We start from the raw sequence: 14821 nt of genomic DNA, 5'->3' as shown, positions 1-14821 counted from the left end.
TGCTTCTTGTTAGTAAACCGTCATCATCATCATCAGCAGCAGCAGCCTAGTTACGCCCACTGCAGGGCAAAGGCCTCTCCCATACTTCTCCAACTACCCCGGTTATGTACTAATTGTGGCCATGTTGTCCCTGCAAACGTCTTAATGTCATCCGCCCACCTAACGTTCTGCCGCCCCCTGCTACGCATCCCTTCCCTTGGAATCCAGTCCGTAACCCTTAGTGACCATCGGTTATCTTCCCTCCTCATTACATGTCCGGCCCGTGCCCATTTCTTTTTCTTGATTTCAACTAAGATGTCGTTTACCCGCGTTTGTTGCCTCACCCAATTTGCTCTTTTCTTATCCCTTAATGTTACACACATTCTTCTTTCCATAGCTCGTTGCGTCGTCCTCAATTTCAGCAGAACCCATTTCGTAAGCCTCCAGGTTTCTGCCCCATATGTGAGTACTGGTAACACACAGCTGTTATACACTTTCCTTTTGAGGGATAGTGGCAACCTACTGTTCATGATTTGAGAATGCCTGCCAAACGCACCCCAGCCCATTCTTATTCTTCTGGTTATTTCAGTCTCATGATCCGGATCCGTGGTCACTACCTGCCCTAAGTAGATGTATTCCCTTACCACTTCCAGTGCTTCGATACCTATCGTAAACTGCTGTTCTCTTCCCAGACTGTTAAACAATACTTTAGTTTTCTGCAGATTAATTTTCAGACCCACCCTTCTGCTTTGCCACTCCAGGTCAGTGAGCATGCATTGCAATTGGTCTCCTGAGTTACTAAGCAAGGCAATATCATCAGCGAATCGCAAGTTGCTAAGGTATTCTCCATCAACTTTTATCCCCAATTCTCCCCACTCCAGGCCTCTGAATACCTCCTGTAAACATGCTGTGAATAGCATTGGAGATATCGTATCTCCCTGTCTGACGCCTTTCTTTATAGGGATTTTGTTGCTGTCTTTGTGGAGGACTACGGTGGCTGTGGAGCCGCTATAGATATCTTCCAGTAACTTTACATATGGCTCATCTACACCCTGATTCCGTAATGCCTCCATGACTGCTGAGGTTTCGACTGAATCAAACGCTTTCTCGTAATCAACGAAAGCTATATATAAGGGTTGGTTATATTCTGCACATTTCTCTATCACTTGACTGATAGTCTGAATATGGTCTATTGTTGAGTAGCCTTTACGGAATCCTGCCTGGTCCTTTGGTTGACAGAAGTCTAAGGTGTTCCTGATTCTATTTGCGATTACCTTAGTAAATACTTTGTAGGCAACGGACAGTAAGCTGATCGGTCTATAATTTTTCAAGTCTTTGGCGTCCCCTTTCTTATGGATTAGGATTATGTTAGCATTCTTCCAAGGTTCCGGTACACTCGAGGTTATGAGGCATTCCGTATACAGGGTGGCCAGTTTCTCTAGAACAATCTGACCACCATCTTTCAACAAATCTGCTGTTACCTGATCCTCCCCAGCTGCCTTCCCCCTTTGCATAGCTCCTAAGGCTTTCTTTACTTCTTCTGGCGTTACCTGTGGGATTTCGAATTCCTCTAGGCTATTCTCTCTTCCACTATCGTCGTGGGTGCCACTGGTACTGTATAAATCTCAATAGAACTCCTCAGCCACTTGAACTATCTCATCCATATTAGTAACGATATTGCCGGCTTTGTCTCTTAACGCACACATCTGATTCTTGCCTATACCTAGTTTCCTCTTCACTGTTTTTAGGCTTCCGCCTTTCCTGAGAGCCTGTTCAATTCTATCCATATTATAGTTCCTGATGTCCGCTGTTTTACGCTTGTTGATTAACTTAGAAAGTTCTGCCAGTTCTATTCTAGCTGTAGGGTTAGAGGCTTTCATACATTGGCGTTTCTTGATCAGATCTTTCATCTCCTGCGATAGCTTACTGGTTTCCTGTCTAACGGCGTTACCACCGACTTCTATTGCGCACTCCTTAATGATGCCCATGAGATAGTCGTTCATTGCTTCAACACTAAGGTCCTCTTCCTGAGTTAAAGCCGAATACCTGTTCTGTAGCTTGATCCGGAATTCCTCTAGTTTCCCTCTTACCGCTAACTCATTGATTGGCTTCTTGTGTACCAGTTTCTTCCGTTCCCTCCTCAAGTCTAGGCTAATTCGAGTTCTTACCATCCTATGGTCACTGCAGCGTACCTTGCCGAGCACGTCTGCATCTTGTGTGATGCCAGGGTTCGCGCAGAGTATGAAGTCGATTTCATTTCTTGTCTCACCATTCTGGCTCCTCCACGTCCACTTTCGACTAACCCGCTTGCGGAAGAAGGTGTTCATTATCCGCATATTATTCTGTTCTGCAAACTCTACTAATAATTCTCCTCTGCTATTCCTAGAGCCTATGCCATATTCCCCCACTGACTTGTCTCCAGCCTGCTTCTTGCCTACCCTGGCATTGAAGTCGCCCATCAGTATAGTGTGTTTTGTTTTGACTTTACCCATCGCCGATTCCACGTCTTCATAAAAGCTTTCGACTTCCTGGTCATCATGACTGCATGTAGGGGCATAGACTTGTACCACCTTCAATTTGTACCTCTTATTAAGTTTCACAACAAGACCTGCCACCCTCTCGTTAATGCTATAGAATTCCTGTATGTTACCAGCTATTTCCTTATTAATCAGGAATCCGACTCTTAATTCTCGTCTCTCCGCTAAGCCCCGGTAATACAGTACATGCCCGCTTTTTAGCACTGTATATGCTTCTTTTGTCCTCGTAACCTCACTGAGCCCTATTGTATCCCATTTACTACCCTCTAATTCCTCCAATAACACTGCTAGACTCGCCTCACTAGATAGCGTTCTACCGTTAAACGTTGCCAGGTTCAGATTCCAATGGCGGCCTGTCCGCCATCTTAAACATTTGTTGCCGAAACTCTCGATCTACTACCGGAGACTACGAAAGGCTACGAGCGAACTGACCATCATGGAGAGGCTGCGATTGAAGCGCACGTCGAGACGATCTCTGAACACCAGGCTTATCAACGAAGCAAGAGCTCTTCTCCGCGAGGAAACAGCCACCGCAGATCAGCTCAACACTATTTACGGACGTCTCAAGGTGAATAACGATGAGCTGAACGAGATCAACGAGGATCTAGAGAGCCACATAGTTAATGAAGAATTTGAGCAAGAATACAACACCGTTGCGGAATACGAGGACAACGCTACCAGCGTCATGAGTGAGCCGCTTAGCAAGTGAGACCGTGTTCTTACGTCATCGACACCGGAGCATTGAGAGTCAGCACAGTGGCTGTCTCTGGAGCCATGCTACCTAAACTCTCCATCGCCCAAACTGCTGGTAATTTGTGTCGATGGAACAACTTCTGGGAACAATTAGACCATATGATTCACCGCAACAGAAGCCTCACAGCGACGGAGAATTTTAACTACCTGACGTTCTTCCTAAGAGGCGACGCAGCCTCAGCTATGATGGGGCTGCCTACAACAGAAGCTTGCTACAAGGACGCCATCGATATACTGAAGAAACACTTCTGCGATAGAATATTGAATAGTCAGAATATTGGGCGCAGGCCTTGTGAAGTACATAGGTGTTGTTGGGCGGTCCCGAGTAATTGGCGGTTATTTTGTCGTCACCGCTTTCGTCATGTCGGGCTTCACAGTGGAAATTTCGGTTCAAGTAGCGTGACGTCATCAAGTAGAGTGCATAGGCCTGCTATCTAGGAGGCGTTGGTCGTGCACACAAAGCAGCGCACAAAGGCCAAACTATATGAACGCTTGCCGGCGCACGAAAGCTCGCGCCGGTGAGCCTTGAGCGTGCCACACCTTGTGAAGACTGACGGTTTGCATCTGCGAGACACGCGCAAGCAAGCGCCGACTTGGCTCACTGTTGGACGTTGTTTTTTTTGTTTGAAAGTTTATTTAACATAAATAACGTATACAATTGCAAAGTACACACTTTTGGAACCGAACAAATTTGTTAAACGGTCCATTAGACATGTTAAAGAAAGTGCTTCAAAATGCTGAAGTATTCAGATAGGCGAGCTTTTAGTATTTATATCCGTTAGATCAGCAGGAAAAGTAAAGAACACATTTCCGCATGAGATAAATCTGTCTCACTCTGTGTTGTTTGTACCACGCCGTAGCTGCGTAGCCAAACGCGTCGAAATGTGAGGCAGCCAGAAACGGATATGTGCATGTCTGGCACACATAAACGTGCTCGAGCCCCACTTGGACGCGTGTGATCTGCCCGGCACCATCTTGGAGCTTGGAGCACATTGGAGATTCAATGCCCTCGTCATATTTTCTCGAGGGTACATTGCAGTCAATGGATATTTTAATAAGGGCTCCACCACTTCCCTCGCGCCCGTCTCCCCATCATTGAGAAATTGACGACGGCGTCGAATGAAGAAATCAATATTTAAGGTTATGAATTATACCGCAGGCCACCTTCGTCCTCGGCCGGTTTTGTACGCTCGGTGGGAACCCGGCTGCAGGCATCGTACGTTGCGAAGACAACAGCCGCCACTAAGCTGAGGGCGCCTAGCATCCGGTAATAGTTGTCATAGGAACCACTTGCGTCACGAAAGATACCTGCACCATCAGTAATGAACAACAGACGGCTGTAAGCACAGTGTAACAGACGACATAAGCACAATGTAATCACAGCGGTGAAAAATCCCTGCCTTTAAGAGAGACTGGAAGCTGCACTAGTTCGCTTGGATTCATGGTAACAAGCAAGAGTCAGCATTAAAACGAAGGGCAAAGGCAGGATCTCGTACACAAAAACCAACGCTGGTGTTGTGGATCATTGGTCACGAAGCTTGCCTTGAACTGTCCTCGTTGGCTATGGGGTAGCGGTTATTGGCTGGAGGACTCGCGTCATCGTAGAACCACATTTAGAGCAAAGCATTCTTCTCGTTCTCTCTGTCTACCCCCCCTTTTTTGTGGTTGCCCGCTGTTGTCGTGGTCGATACAAGAACAGCGCTGCAGGCAAACGCGTAAGATTCGTATCAATGGATTGACACAGAGCATGAGTTCCGCATAAATATTACATCTCTGTTCCTCATCGAATGACTCACCTATACGTCACCTAATGCATTTAGTTGCGCGTGCTCTTGTAACTTTCCATTTTTTTAGCCATTGTAATGCGGCAAACTTATTAATTTTATTTTGCTTTTACTTTGCTACATTTACTACTCCGTCGCACATACCGCATACTTGAAGACCGCCATTCTTTCATGTCCAGGCTATTGGACGCAGCTTCACGTTGGCTTATGTACAAGTTCATAACGTAGTAATAGTACTGAAGAGACGTCGGTGACAATACTTCACCCCTGTCTGGCTTCACACGGCTAAAGCTTTAGAAGTCCGGAGGAACAGTATAAATGAAAGCTCGAAATTGTCCTCAAACCACCAGAGCGAAAAAGAAATGTGGAAAGTACACATGTCCGAGGAAATTGACAATGATGTGGTGCCAAGTGTCCCTGCATATGCAGTAAAGGGGGCAGCGTTTGGCAAACTTCTCTCAGCATTGTTCCCATGCAATGTGGTACAGCCACTCATCGCGCGCAGGAGCCGAACTTACAGCTGCGTATATGGACCTCTGCCGCCATGCTTTTTAATGCGAAGTATTCTTTGCCTAATTTAGGCACGTTGAGTCTGTTTGTCTTTCTGTCATCTAGCCTTTCATGTCGTCGTGATTGTAACTCAAGTAAAAAAATCACGTTTACCGATTTTCATCATGATATTCATGACATGCTGACTTGACATTACTGGGGAGGGACATGATATCAGTGACATCAATTTCATGAGTGTCATGATCTAGTCTCTTACGCCATCGTATGTCGTCGTCATTTCTTAAATTTGATCATATCAGGATACACATGACACGAATGCATTACACGACCTTAATGTCATGACATGAAACCACTTCTTATGATGGCCTAGCATAAGGGGAATGCCATGACATGCATGTCATGACATGAACTGCATGGATGACGACGCGAATGACATATACGAATGTATTTTATCATGTTATTTAGGTCACGCCATCATGAATTGCTAGCTAAGGCTAGTTTGTATGTGCTTGTGCTCTTACAAGTCATTACATGTCTTCTATGTTATCTCATGTAATGCCCGCCATGCATGCTATCTTCGTCGTGCATGTCATTTGTGCCATGCACGTGCCGATCTGCCATACATCATGTCAATGTTGCCTTCTCATGACATGAATCAAATGTTGTATGTTGCATGTCATGCTTAATTTGTGTATGGTCATTCATGCCATGACATGCGTAATGTCATATATTGTCATGCATGATGTCACGGCACACGTTCATATTGTTACGCACGGTTGAGAAAAGAGAGAGGAAGATGATCGGAGACGCTGAGTGCTGCCTGCTGTTGGTTGTCAGCCATCTTAGCTAATCTGACTCAACCTGTATGTATGTATGTATATGTATATATATATATATATATATATATATATATATATATATATATATATATATATATATATATATATATATATATAGTTTTTATATGCTTGCAACATCCCCGTAACATATTGGTCAGGGTTGCGGTGTACCACGGCTGGAAACGGAGCGCCGCAGTGGACGAAACACCACCGTCCGCACCATGAGCACGCGGGATCAACGTTGTTGCCGCCGGCGACGTCACCGTCACCAGCAACGTCGCTGTCACCTTCGGTTGTTTTTATGCAACCTAAGGATTCTAGAACTTTCTGCGGGACCGATGGCGCCGACGTTGAAGAATGGGTGGTCATGTACGAATTCGTGAGTGGAATTAACAGATGCGACCCTACGCTTATGCTAGCTAACCTGTTGTTCTACATAAGAGGCACGGTAAAGGTGTGGTACGAAAACCATGAAAAGGAGCTAACCAGCTGGGGCAAATGCAAGTAGAAAGTGACATAGTTGTTTGGCAAACCAGCCAGCAGTAAAATTGCCGCAAAGCAGGAACTGGCCTCCTGTGCCCAATCCCCCACGGAGTCCTATGTCTCATACATCCAGGACGTGCTGACATTTTGTCCTGAAGCCGATCACGACATGACAGAAGCTGAGAAGGTCGGGCACGTGCTTAAGGTTATTGCTGACGACGCGTTTAATCGGCTCATGTGCAAGAGCATCTCTACTGTAGACGCAATCATTAAAGAGTGCCGCCAATTCGAGCAGGCCAAAAGCCGACGTATCTTGCAAAGATTCGCCAGACTTCCCTATACTGCCGCAACTTCGACGTGTGAAGATCAACTCGCACAGCAGCATGCATCGCCATCAGAGGACATAGTGCGAATCGTTAGACGTGAACTGGATGCGATGGCGCCCGCAGCTTTGTGTTCGCGTAGCCGGGATACTACCACATTTTCAGTTCCCCTCGTACAAGCCATCGTTCGCCAGGAACTTGAAAACATTGGTTTACAGTCTGTGTGTGCTGTCGCCAAACCCAGTGCTAACGAACGCCCTTCTACTATTTTCGCTCCACCCCAATGCTTCTCTTCACGTTATGGCAACCCGACTGAGTGGAGAACTGCGGACGACCAGCCGACATGTTTCACCGGTCACTGCATTAGTCATGTCGCCCGATACTGTCGCAACTCGTGGCCCTCAACACTTCGTACGCCGGCCAACCTGAGCCGTTTTGATGGAAGTACCCGCAATGCTTCGCCCACCGCCGAGTATGACAGCGCCGCCAACTCTGCTCGGAACACGTGGTACAGCCGCTCACCATCGCCGCGCGGACACCTGTCTCGTTCACCGCAAACACGTCGCCCATGCTCCCGTTCGCCGCAGCCACGTCGTCTTTTGTCCAGTGTGGCTTAGGCCGCACCTTTTCGGAAAACTACAAAATTCAGCAATAGTAGGTGGTGCTGCATTGCCGACTACTGCAGCAAATCCTCTGTCTGTGCCCACAAGGATAAATGTAATTGACGTCAAAACAGGTGCCGTACTCGTCGACACTGGAGCCCACGTGTCTGTGACGAGTGCTAACCTACGTAGACGTTTAAAGAAGTTTCTCACTCCAGAAGCCACCCGAGTGCTTCGTGTGGCCGACGGCGGTGTGCAGGATGTTCTTGGAATGCCTACTTCGCGTTTAATTATAGCCGGCCGCTCTACTTCTTTTCTTTTTGTTGTGATCGACCACTGCCCTCACGACGTTATCCTTCGATTGGACTTTTTATCTATCATTCTGCTCTCATCGACAGCGCGACCGCCGTTCTTCGGTTAGAACTGCCTCAACTCGCCGATGCTTCGAGTACCGACGCAGTGCGCTCGTGCTCGCTTCAAGATGTGCGTCTGTCACCCGACTCAGTTACTTACGTCAATTTGACCGCCCAGCCACAGGTTTCTGACGGTGAATATGTGCTTCGCCCCATCATTCACCTGCTTTTGAACCGGCACGTTGCTGTTTCGCATGCGTCGGTCACGGTTACAAATAATGACGTAGTACTACCGCTTCTTAATTTCAGCCTGTGCACTCAAGTACTTCCGGCCGGCATGTCTTGGCAGCGTTTCTAGTGGTTGCGAATTTGACATCGAGAGTCTGAATGCCGAGAGTGGCTTATTAGCGCCAATTGCAGCTAACAGCTCTGGTTCTTTAGTGGATGACTTCGAGAAAATGATTGCACCTGACCTCACCTCTGCACAGGCCACGGACATACGACTCCTGCTTGAATAGTGCATTGACATCTTTGATTTAGGCAACAGGCTGTTAGGCCAAATGTCTGTTGTTCACCACCGCATAGACACTGGAGATAAGAATCCTATTCGCCGGCGTCCCTATCGGGTATCGCATGCTGAAGGTCGAGTCATCCAATTAGATGTGGACAAAATGCTCCGCAAAGGGGTCATCGAGCCATCAGCCAGCCCTTGGGCTTTGCCTGTCGTCCTTGTGAAAAATAAAGGTAGAACCTGGCGTTTTTGCGTTGATTATCGCCACATGAAGAAGATAACGCGAAAAGACGTCTACCCACTACCACGTATCGATGACGCCTTGGACTGCTTGCTAGGAGCTAAATACTTCTCGTACATCGATCTTCGATTCGGCTACTGGCAAATTTCAATTCATGAAATGGACCGCGAGAAGACTGCCTTCATCACGCCGGATGGCTTATATCAGTTCAAAGTGATGCCCTTTGGCCTATGTAATGCTCCTGCGACATTTGAACGTATGATTGACTCTTCTGCGCAGCTAAAAATGGACAACCTGTCTTTGTTACCTGTCTTTGGTATCCCACGTTCGGCAGCCACCTTACCCGACTCGCTGCAATTCTTACGGTCTTCCGAAAAGCCGGCCTTCAACTGAACGCAACGAAGTGTCCATTGGGGCGCCGCCAGATCACCGTGTTGGGGCACCTCGTTGACGCATCCGATCTACGACCAGATCCGGAAAAATTTCGTGCCGTACGCAGTTTCCCTGTGCCACGTTCTGCCTCTGACGTGCATTGCTTCGTGGGCCTGTGTTCTTAATTTCGCCGTCAAGAACTTTCGTCAAAAACTTCGGCGACGTTGCTCAGCTTTTGACAGATATTCTAAAGAAGAACACGTCATTCTCATGGGGCCCGGAGCAGGCTCAGGCGTTCGCCGCTCTCATCGGGTTTCTGACCACCCCTTCCATACTTACCCACTTTGATCTGTCTGCACCGATCGAAGACCGCACTGACCCAAGTGGCTATGGTATCGGCGCTGTTCTCGCCCAACACCAGAATTGTACCGAGTGCGTGATAGCTTACGCCAGCCGCCTGCTGTCACCTGCCGAGAGAACTTACTCCATCACCGAGTGGGAGTGCTTGGCTTTAGTTTGGGCTGTCGCCAAGTTCCGGCCATATTTGTACGGCGGCACGTTTTCGGTCATCACAGACCACCACGCACTCTGCTGGCTGTCTTCCCTCCGAGACCCGACGGGACGGCTTGGTCGCTAGGCTTTGCGGCTCCGTGAATTTTCATTTAATGTACATTACAGGACTGGACGGCTCCTACAAGGACGCTGATTGCCTCTCGCGTCACCCCGTGGATCCTCCCGATCCTGTTGTGCATGATCCGGTGACCTGCGTGATGGCTTTGACTCACATGGCCGACATGCGAGCTGAACAAAAACGCGACGCATCCTTATAGTCAATCTTTGCCGGAGTGCAATCTGGCAGCACCGACGGCGCGTGCCGCATGTTCGTGCTGCATGACGGCATCCTCTACCGCCGCAATATCAACCCTGACGGCCCTGAGTTGCTGCTTGTCCTTCCTCGTCATCTGCGACCCATCATTCTCGAACAACGTCACGATGCAGCGACGGCGGGACACCTTGGAAATTTGCGTACATACGACCGCGCACGACACCGGTTGTTCTGGCCGGGTCTCTTCCGCTCTGTGCGTCGTTATGTCGCAACTTGCGAATTGTGTCAGCGCCGGAAGACACCTCCCCTGCCACATGTCGGACGACTCCATCGCATTGAAGTTACCTCTGAGCAGGTGTTTCCCGTAGGCCTTGACCTGCTTTTCCCTTTTCCGACAACGAATAGAGGTAACAAATGGATCACTGTCGCTACTGATTACGCGATAACAAAGGCGTTGCCGACTAGTTGCGCAACTGAAGTCGCCGATTTTCTCCTTCACGACATATTTCTCCAGCACGGTGCACCTCGACAGTTACTTACAGACCGCGGCCGCTTGTTTTTGTCGCGAGTTGTCGACGACCTCCTCCGCTCTTCTTCCACTGAACACAAGCTGTCCACCGCCTACCAGCCACGAACAAACAGCGTAACGGCTCAACCGAACTATCACAGAGATGCTGTCGATGTACGCCTACAACGATTACCGCGACTGTGACGACCCGCTCTGGCTTACGTGAGGTTCTCGTATAACTCTTCCTGACATGATACCGCAGGATATTCGCCCTTCTATCTCTTCTATGGTCGCGACCCCACACTGCCGTTTGACACCATCCTCCCTTCTGTGCCACGTGTTGCAACTGAGTACGGTCGTGAAGGCATCGATCGCTCTCGCATGGCACGTCAAGTCGCCCAATCTCATTTATCAGCCTCACAGCATATACAGAGAGAGAGAGAGAGAGAGAGCAAAGGATAAAGGAAAAATAGGGAGGTTAACCAGGACTGAGCCCGGTTGGATACCCTACACTGGGGAAAGGGTAAAGGGGACGGAAAGATTAAAAGAAGAAAGTCTACTGGGTATATTGTTCGGTCACTCAGTCCAGATCACAGACGCTGATTCAATCCAGTAGCCTTCAAATATCGCAGCAGAGCGACGCCCAAGCGTAAGCGGCACAGCATTGCTTCCTCATTGCGCAGAAGCCCTGGTAACAGCCGCAGTTGCATAGAGGGGTCGAGGGAATGCAATCGTTCTTGGGTGAATTCAGGTGTGTGCCACTTCTCTAATGTCATACGGTGTGCTACCTTGCTTAGGTGTTGGGCTGCGTCGGTCCGCGATAAAGGTGTATACAGATAAAGGTATACAGATAAAGCATATACAGAAAGAGCGTTACGACTGCTGCCATCGCGATATTAAGTTCGCACCAGGTGCTTGGGTGCTTGCTCCTCTGGTCACCATATCGTGGGGCTGGCCTCTCCCAGAAGCTTCTCTCTCGCTACGCAGGGCCTTATGAAGTCTTACGCCAAATTAACGACATCAATTACGAGATTTCGGCGCTACATTTTGATGCATGCTGAAGTCAGACGCTTGTTGACGTCGTGCACGTTTCACGACTGAAGCCATACTTCGCTCGCGATTCTTCGCCTGCCATGCACCGAGGCGGCGCTTCACCACCCGCAGGTCCTGTTGCGGAAGGACGAAAGAAGAAAGGAAGAAGAAGATCGCGGTAGGCTGGCTGCTGCGTGTTTTAAGGGGTCAGCCATCTTAGTAATTCTGACTCATCCTGTGTACATATTGTAAATATAGTTTTTATATACTCGGAACATGCCCGTAACAATATCATTTATGTCATGCCATGGTATCATGGGTGTGAAACACTTCACGTCGTTCCATGCACAACATTAATACCATTCATGTCATGTCTCATATGCTACGGACGTGGCGTATTGCGTTTTTGGAGACATTAAAGGTAACAAAACGTAGCCGTCGCATCCGTGACGTTGGCTTCTCTGCGGTTCGGCAGAAAATTTGACGTCAAATTAGATGACGTGTTGGCGCTCGGCGAGGAGTGGCACTAGCGGCAAAAGGAAAGGGTAGATGCAACTGGCACGACTCTGCTCCCTTTGGAAGCACGTATTGGAACACAAAAATTGCCCCGATAGCAGCACAGCCTTTCGGGGTGGATACATCCTTTCACCCAGTCCTTGCCATCTTTCTAGAGTGAAAGCGGTTCCTTGCAGCGTGACCCGTAAAGTAAGAGAAATCTGGGGACCTTGCTCGACAATTTTCTTTTCAATGAGTCTTCGTAGGTACTGTAAATAAATACGTGATTTGTTCCCCCGTTTAACCACCGCTTAAATTTCCGTAGAAACCGGATCCTAGCAGTCATTAAAGACCTTGTAATGGTGAAGCGTAAGTTTTTTGTCGTCAGTGGTTGGCCCTTGGAACTGGGGTGTACGTAAAATCATTTTTCCCTCTAGCCTGTACCACGGCAGTCGGCGACGTGAGGAGTACGTGCCACAAATGCACGCTATGCATATTTGCCCTGCCGCTACAGACGAGCACTGTACTATAAACTGCAAAGGAACAATTCAGAATAAAAACAATTCGCTGTAACAAACCACCAATATTCATCGGCATCTACCTAAGCCATCCTTCTAGCTGTTCGCGCGCTTCGGGCCGGGTCAATTCAGAATAAAAACAATTCGCTGTAACAAACCACCAATATTCATCGGCATCTACCTAAGCCATCCTTCTAGCTGTTCGCGCGCTTCGGGCCGGGTCAATTCAGAATAAAAACAATTCGCTGTAACAAACCACCAATATTCATCGGCATCTACCTAAGCCATCCTTCTAGCTGTTCGCGCGCTTCGGGCCGGGTCAATTCAGAATAAAAACAATTCGCTGTAACAAACCACCAATATTCATCGGCATCTACCTAAGCCATCCTTCTAGCTGTTCGCGCGCTTCGGGCCGGGTCTCTTCGTTCGTTTTCGCAGAAACCCACCGTGCCAGGCCTGGTGGTAAAACACAACAAAAGGACATCTAATGCAGAAGTCAAAGGGAAAATGATATAATAATGCGGAAACATTAAAAAGAAACAGAAAATGTTTGTCGAACAACAGTCGATCAGAACTACGGCCCTCCTAGTCATGAGCGCTGTACTGCGACCGCAAAGTAAGAAGTGGTGAACGGAGGGTCAGCTTATTCCGTGCTATTCATCCGCTGTTGTGCCGTGTAGGTCGGCTAGGGACAAACATAGCTAAGCGCGTTCGTGTGCGCAATACTGTGCTACATAAGGAAAATGATATTTAGAGACTAGGTCCCCCACGCAGTTCCCAGATTTCTCTCACCGTATGAACCGCACTGCAATGAACCGTTCCCGCCTCGAAAGCGCCATCGGCATTTAGGTTATCTAGGGCGTGGTCGCGTGCTGCAGTCGCTGCTTGCCAAATGTGTTTCTTTGGAGTGTTTTCGGCTAGATTTGTGGTCTTGCTTGTGTGGGTGTGTGCATTTGTGTGCGTATCTGCACATAGGTGCTACGTGTTTGTGCATGTGCCTGAGAAAATGCGTGTGCCTCAGTGCGCGTGTTTGTACGCTCTGTGTGAGTGTATGCGCGTTCTTTGCGAGCGTGTGTTCATTTAGTGAGCCAGTATGAGTGTGTGCGTACGTGTTTGTGTGAATGTGTGTGCATGGGTGTATATGTTCGTGTTTCGCGTGTTTGTGGGTGACGTGAGCATGTATTTCTGTGCGTGTATATGTGCGCATCTATGTGAGTGCGCGCGTATGAATGTACTCCCTAGGATAGGTACTGCCATAAATTTACTTTTTTAAGCAACAAACCTCTTCAAACTAGGTACAATGATTGGCAAGAAGAACGAGTTCTGTGTGTAGATGTATTTAGAGGAGATCTCGTGAATAAGCTATCCTCTTAAATATTTAAATTTGTGTTTAAAGCTTTCTTGCTGATATTTGACAAAACCGAACGCTTCCTGTTACCGAATATCAACTTTTGCCTCAATTTTCCTAGGCAAATATGCATGATTGCATTCGTACAAGCTCGAACACACCATGACAGAGGTGAAAATCAACATGCTGTCATAGGAGAACGTATTGCCACCCTGAAAGCCAGGTTTGGGATTCAGGCTCCCTCGACAGGAAAGAGAGCGGAGAAAGTAGAGAACTCCCTTGATCTAGTGAGACCGAAGGTAGTGAAGGAGTCGGATACACACCGGCTCACTGCGAGAAACTCGCGAGCACCCGCCACAGCTTTGGAAATGCTTAGGAATGTTATATGTACGCGTAAAAAGGAATGTTGTTCATAAGGCGGAGATGCGGAGGCTAAGCAAAGCTGTGACGAACAAGTAACCCTTCCACGTAATGCCCCATTCACGTAATGAGCGCGCCATGTTGTAGCCCATTTTTTCATAAGTATTCATTGCGGCATACCCGAGAAACGTTTGGTTTAGCCACTCATCCCTCAAGTGTGCAGAATAAGTTACATGGCGCACCAAAGTATAAAATAACTTTTAAGGCTCTGTGTCTGCATTGTGTGCCTGAAGCGCTCGATTGCAGCTGTAATTTCTTACTGACCTCTACTCATGAATGTGGGAGTGGTGCCACTGTCGCCAACGGTGTGCGGAGATGGCTAAGCACGTTGCCTTCCTACTGAAAGATCTAACTAAATACGACGAAGGACCTGGAGGAGTGAATCCA

At 48.0% G+C, this 14821-nt stretch overlaps 1 protein-coding gene across 2 annotated transcripts in view; it reads right to left on the bottom strand.

Annotated features, from left to right (window-relative positions):
• Nucleotides 1-14821, bottom strand: part of LOC142576399 (monocarboxylate transporter 12-like) — a 67686-nt gene that overhangs the window by 19636 nt on the left and 33229 nt on the right. Inside the window, exon 7 of one of the 2 annotated variants that reach the window (XM_075686519.1) lies at nt 4424-4577. The exons of the other annotated variant lie outside the window; for it this stretch is intronic. Within the exon in view, the coding sequence (XP_075542634.1) occupies nt 4424-4577 (154 nt within the window). The remainder of the gene's footprint in view (nt 1-4423; nt 4578-14821) is intronic. 2 annotated transcript variants of the gene reach the window in all.

This window comes from Dermacentor variabilis, chromosome 3 (assembly GCF_050947875.1).
Source record: "Dermacentor variabilis isolate Ectoservices chromosome 3, ASM5094787v1, whole genome shotgun sequence".
Taxonomy (NCBI): Eukaryota; Metazoa; Arthropoda; class Arachnida; order Ixodida; family Ixodidae; genus Dermacentor; species Dermacentor variabilis.
Note: the sequence above shows the minus strand (reverse complement) of the source record. Positions and strands in the feature narration are given on the sequence as shown.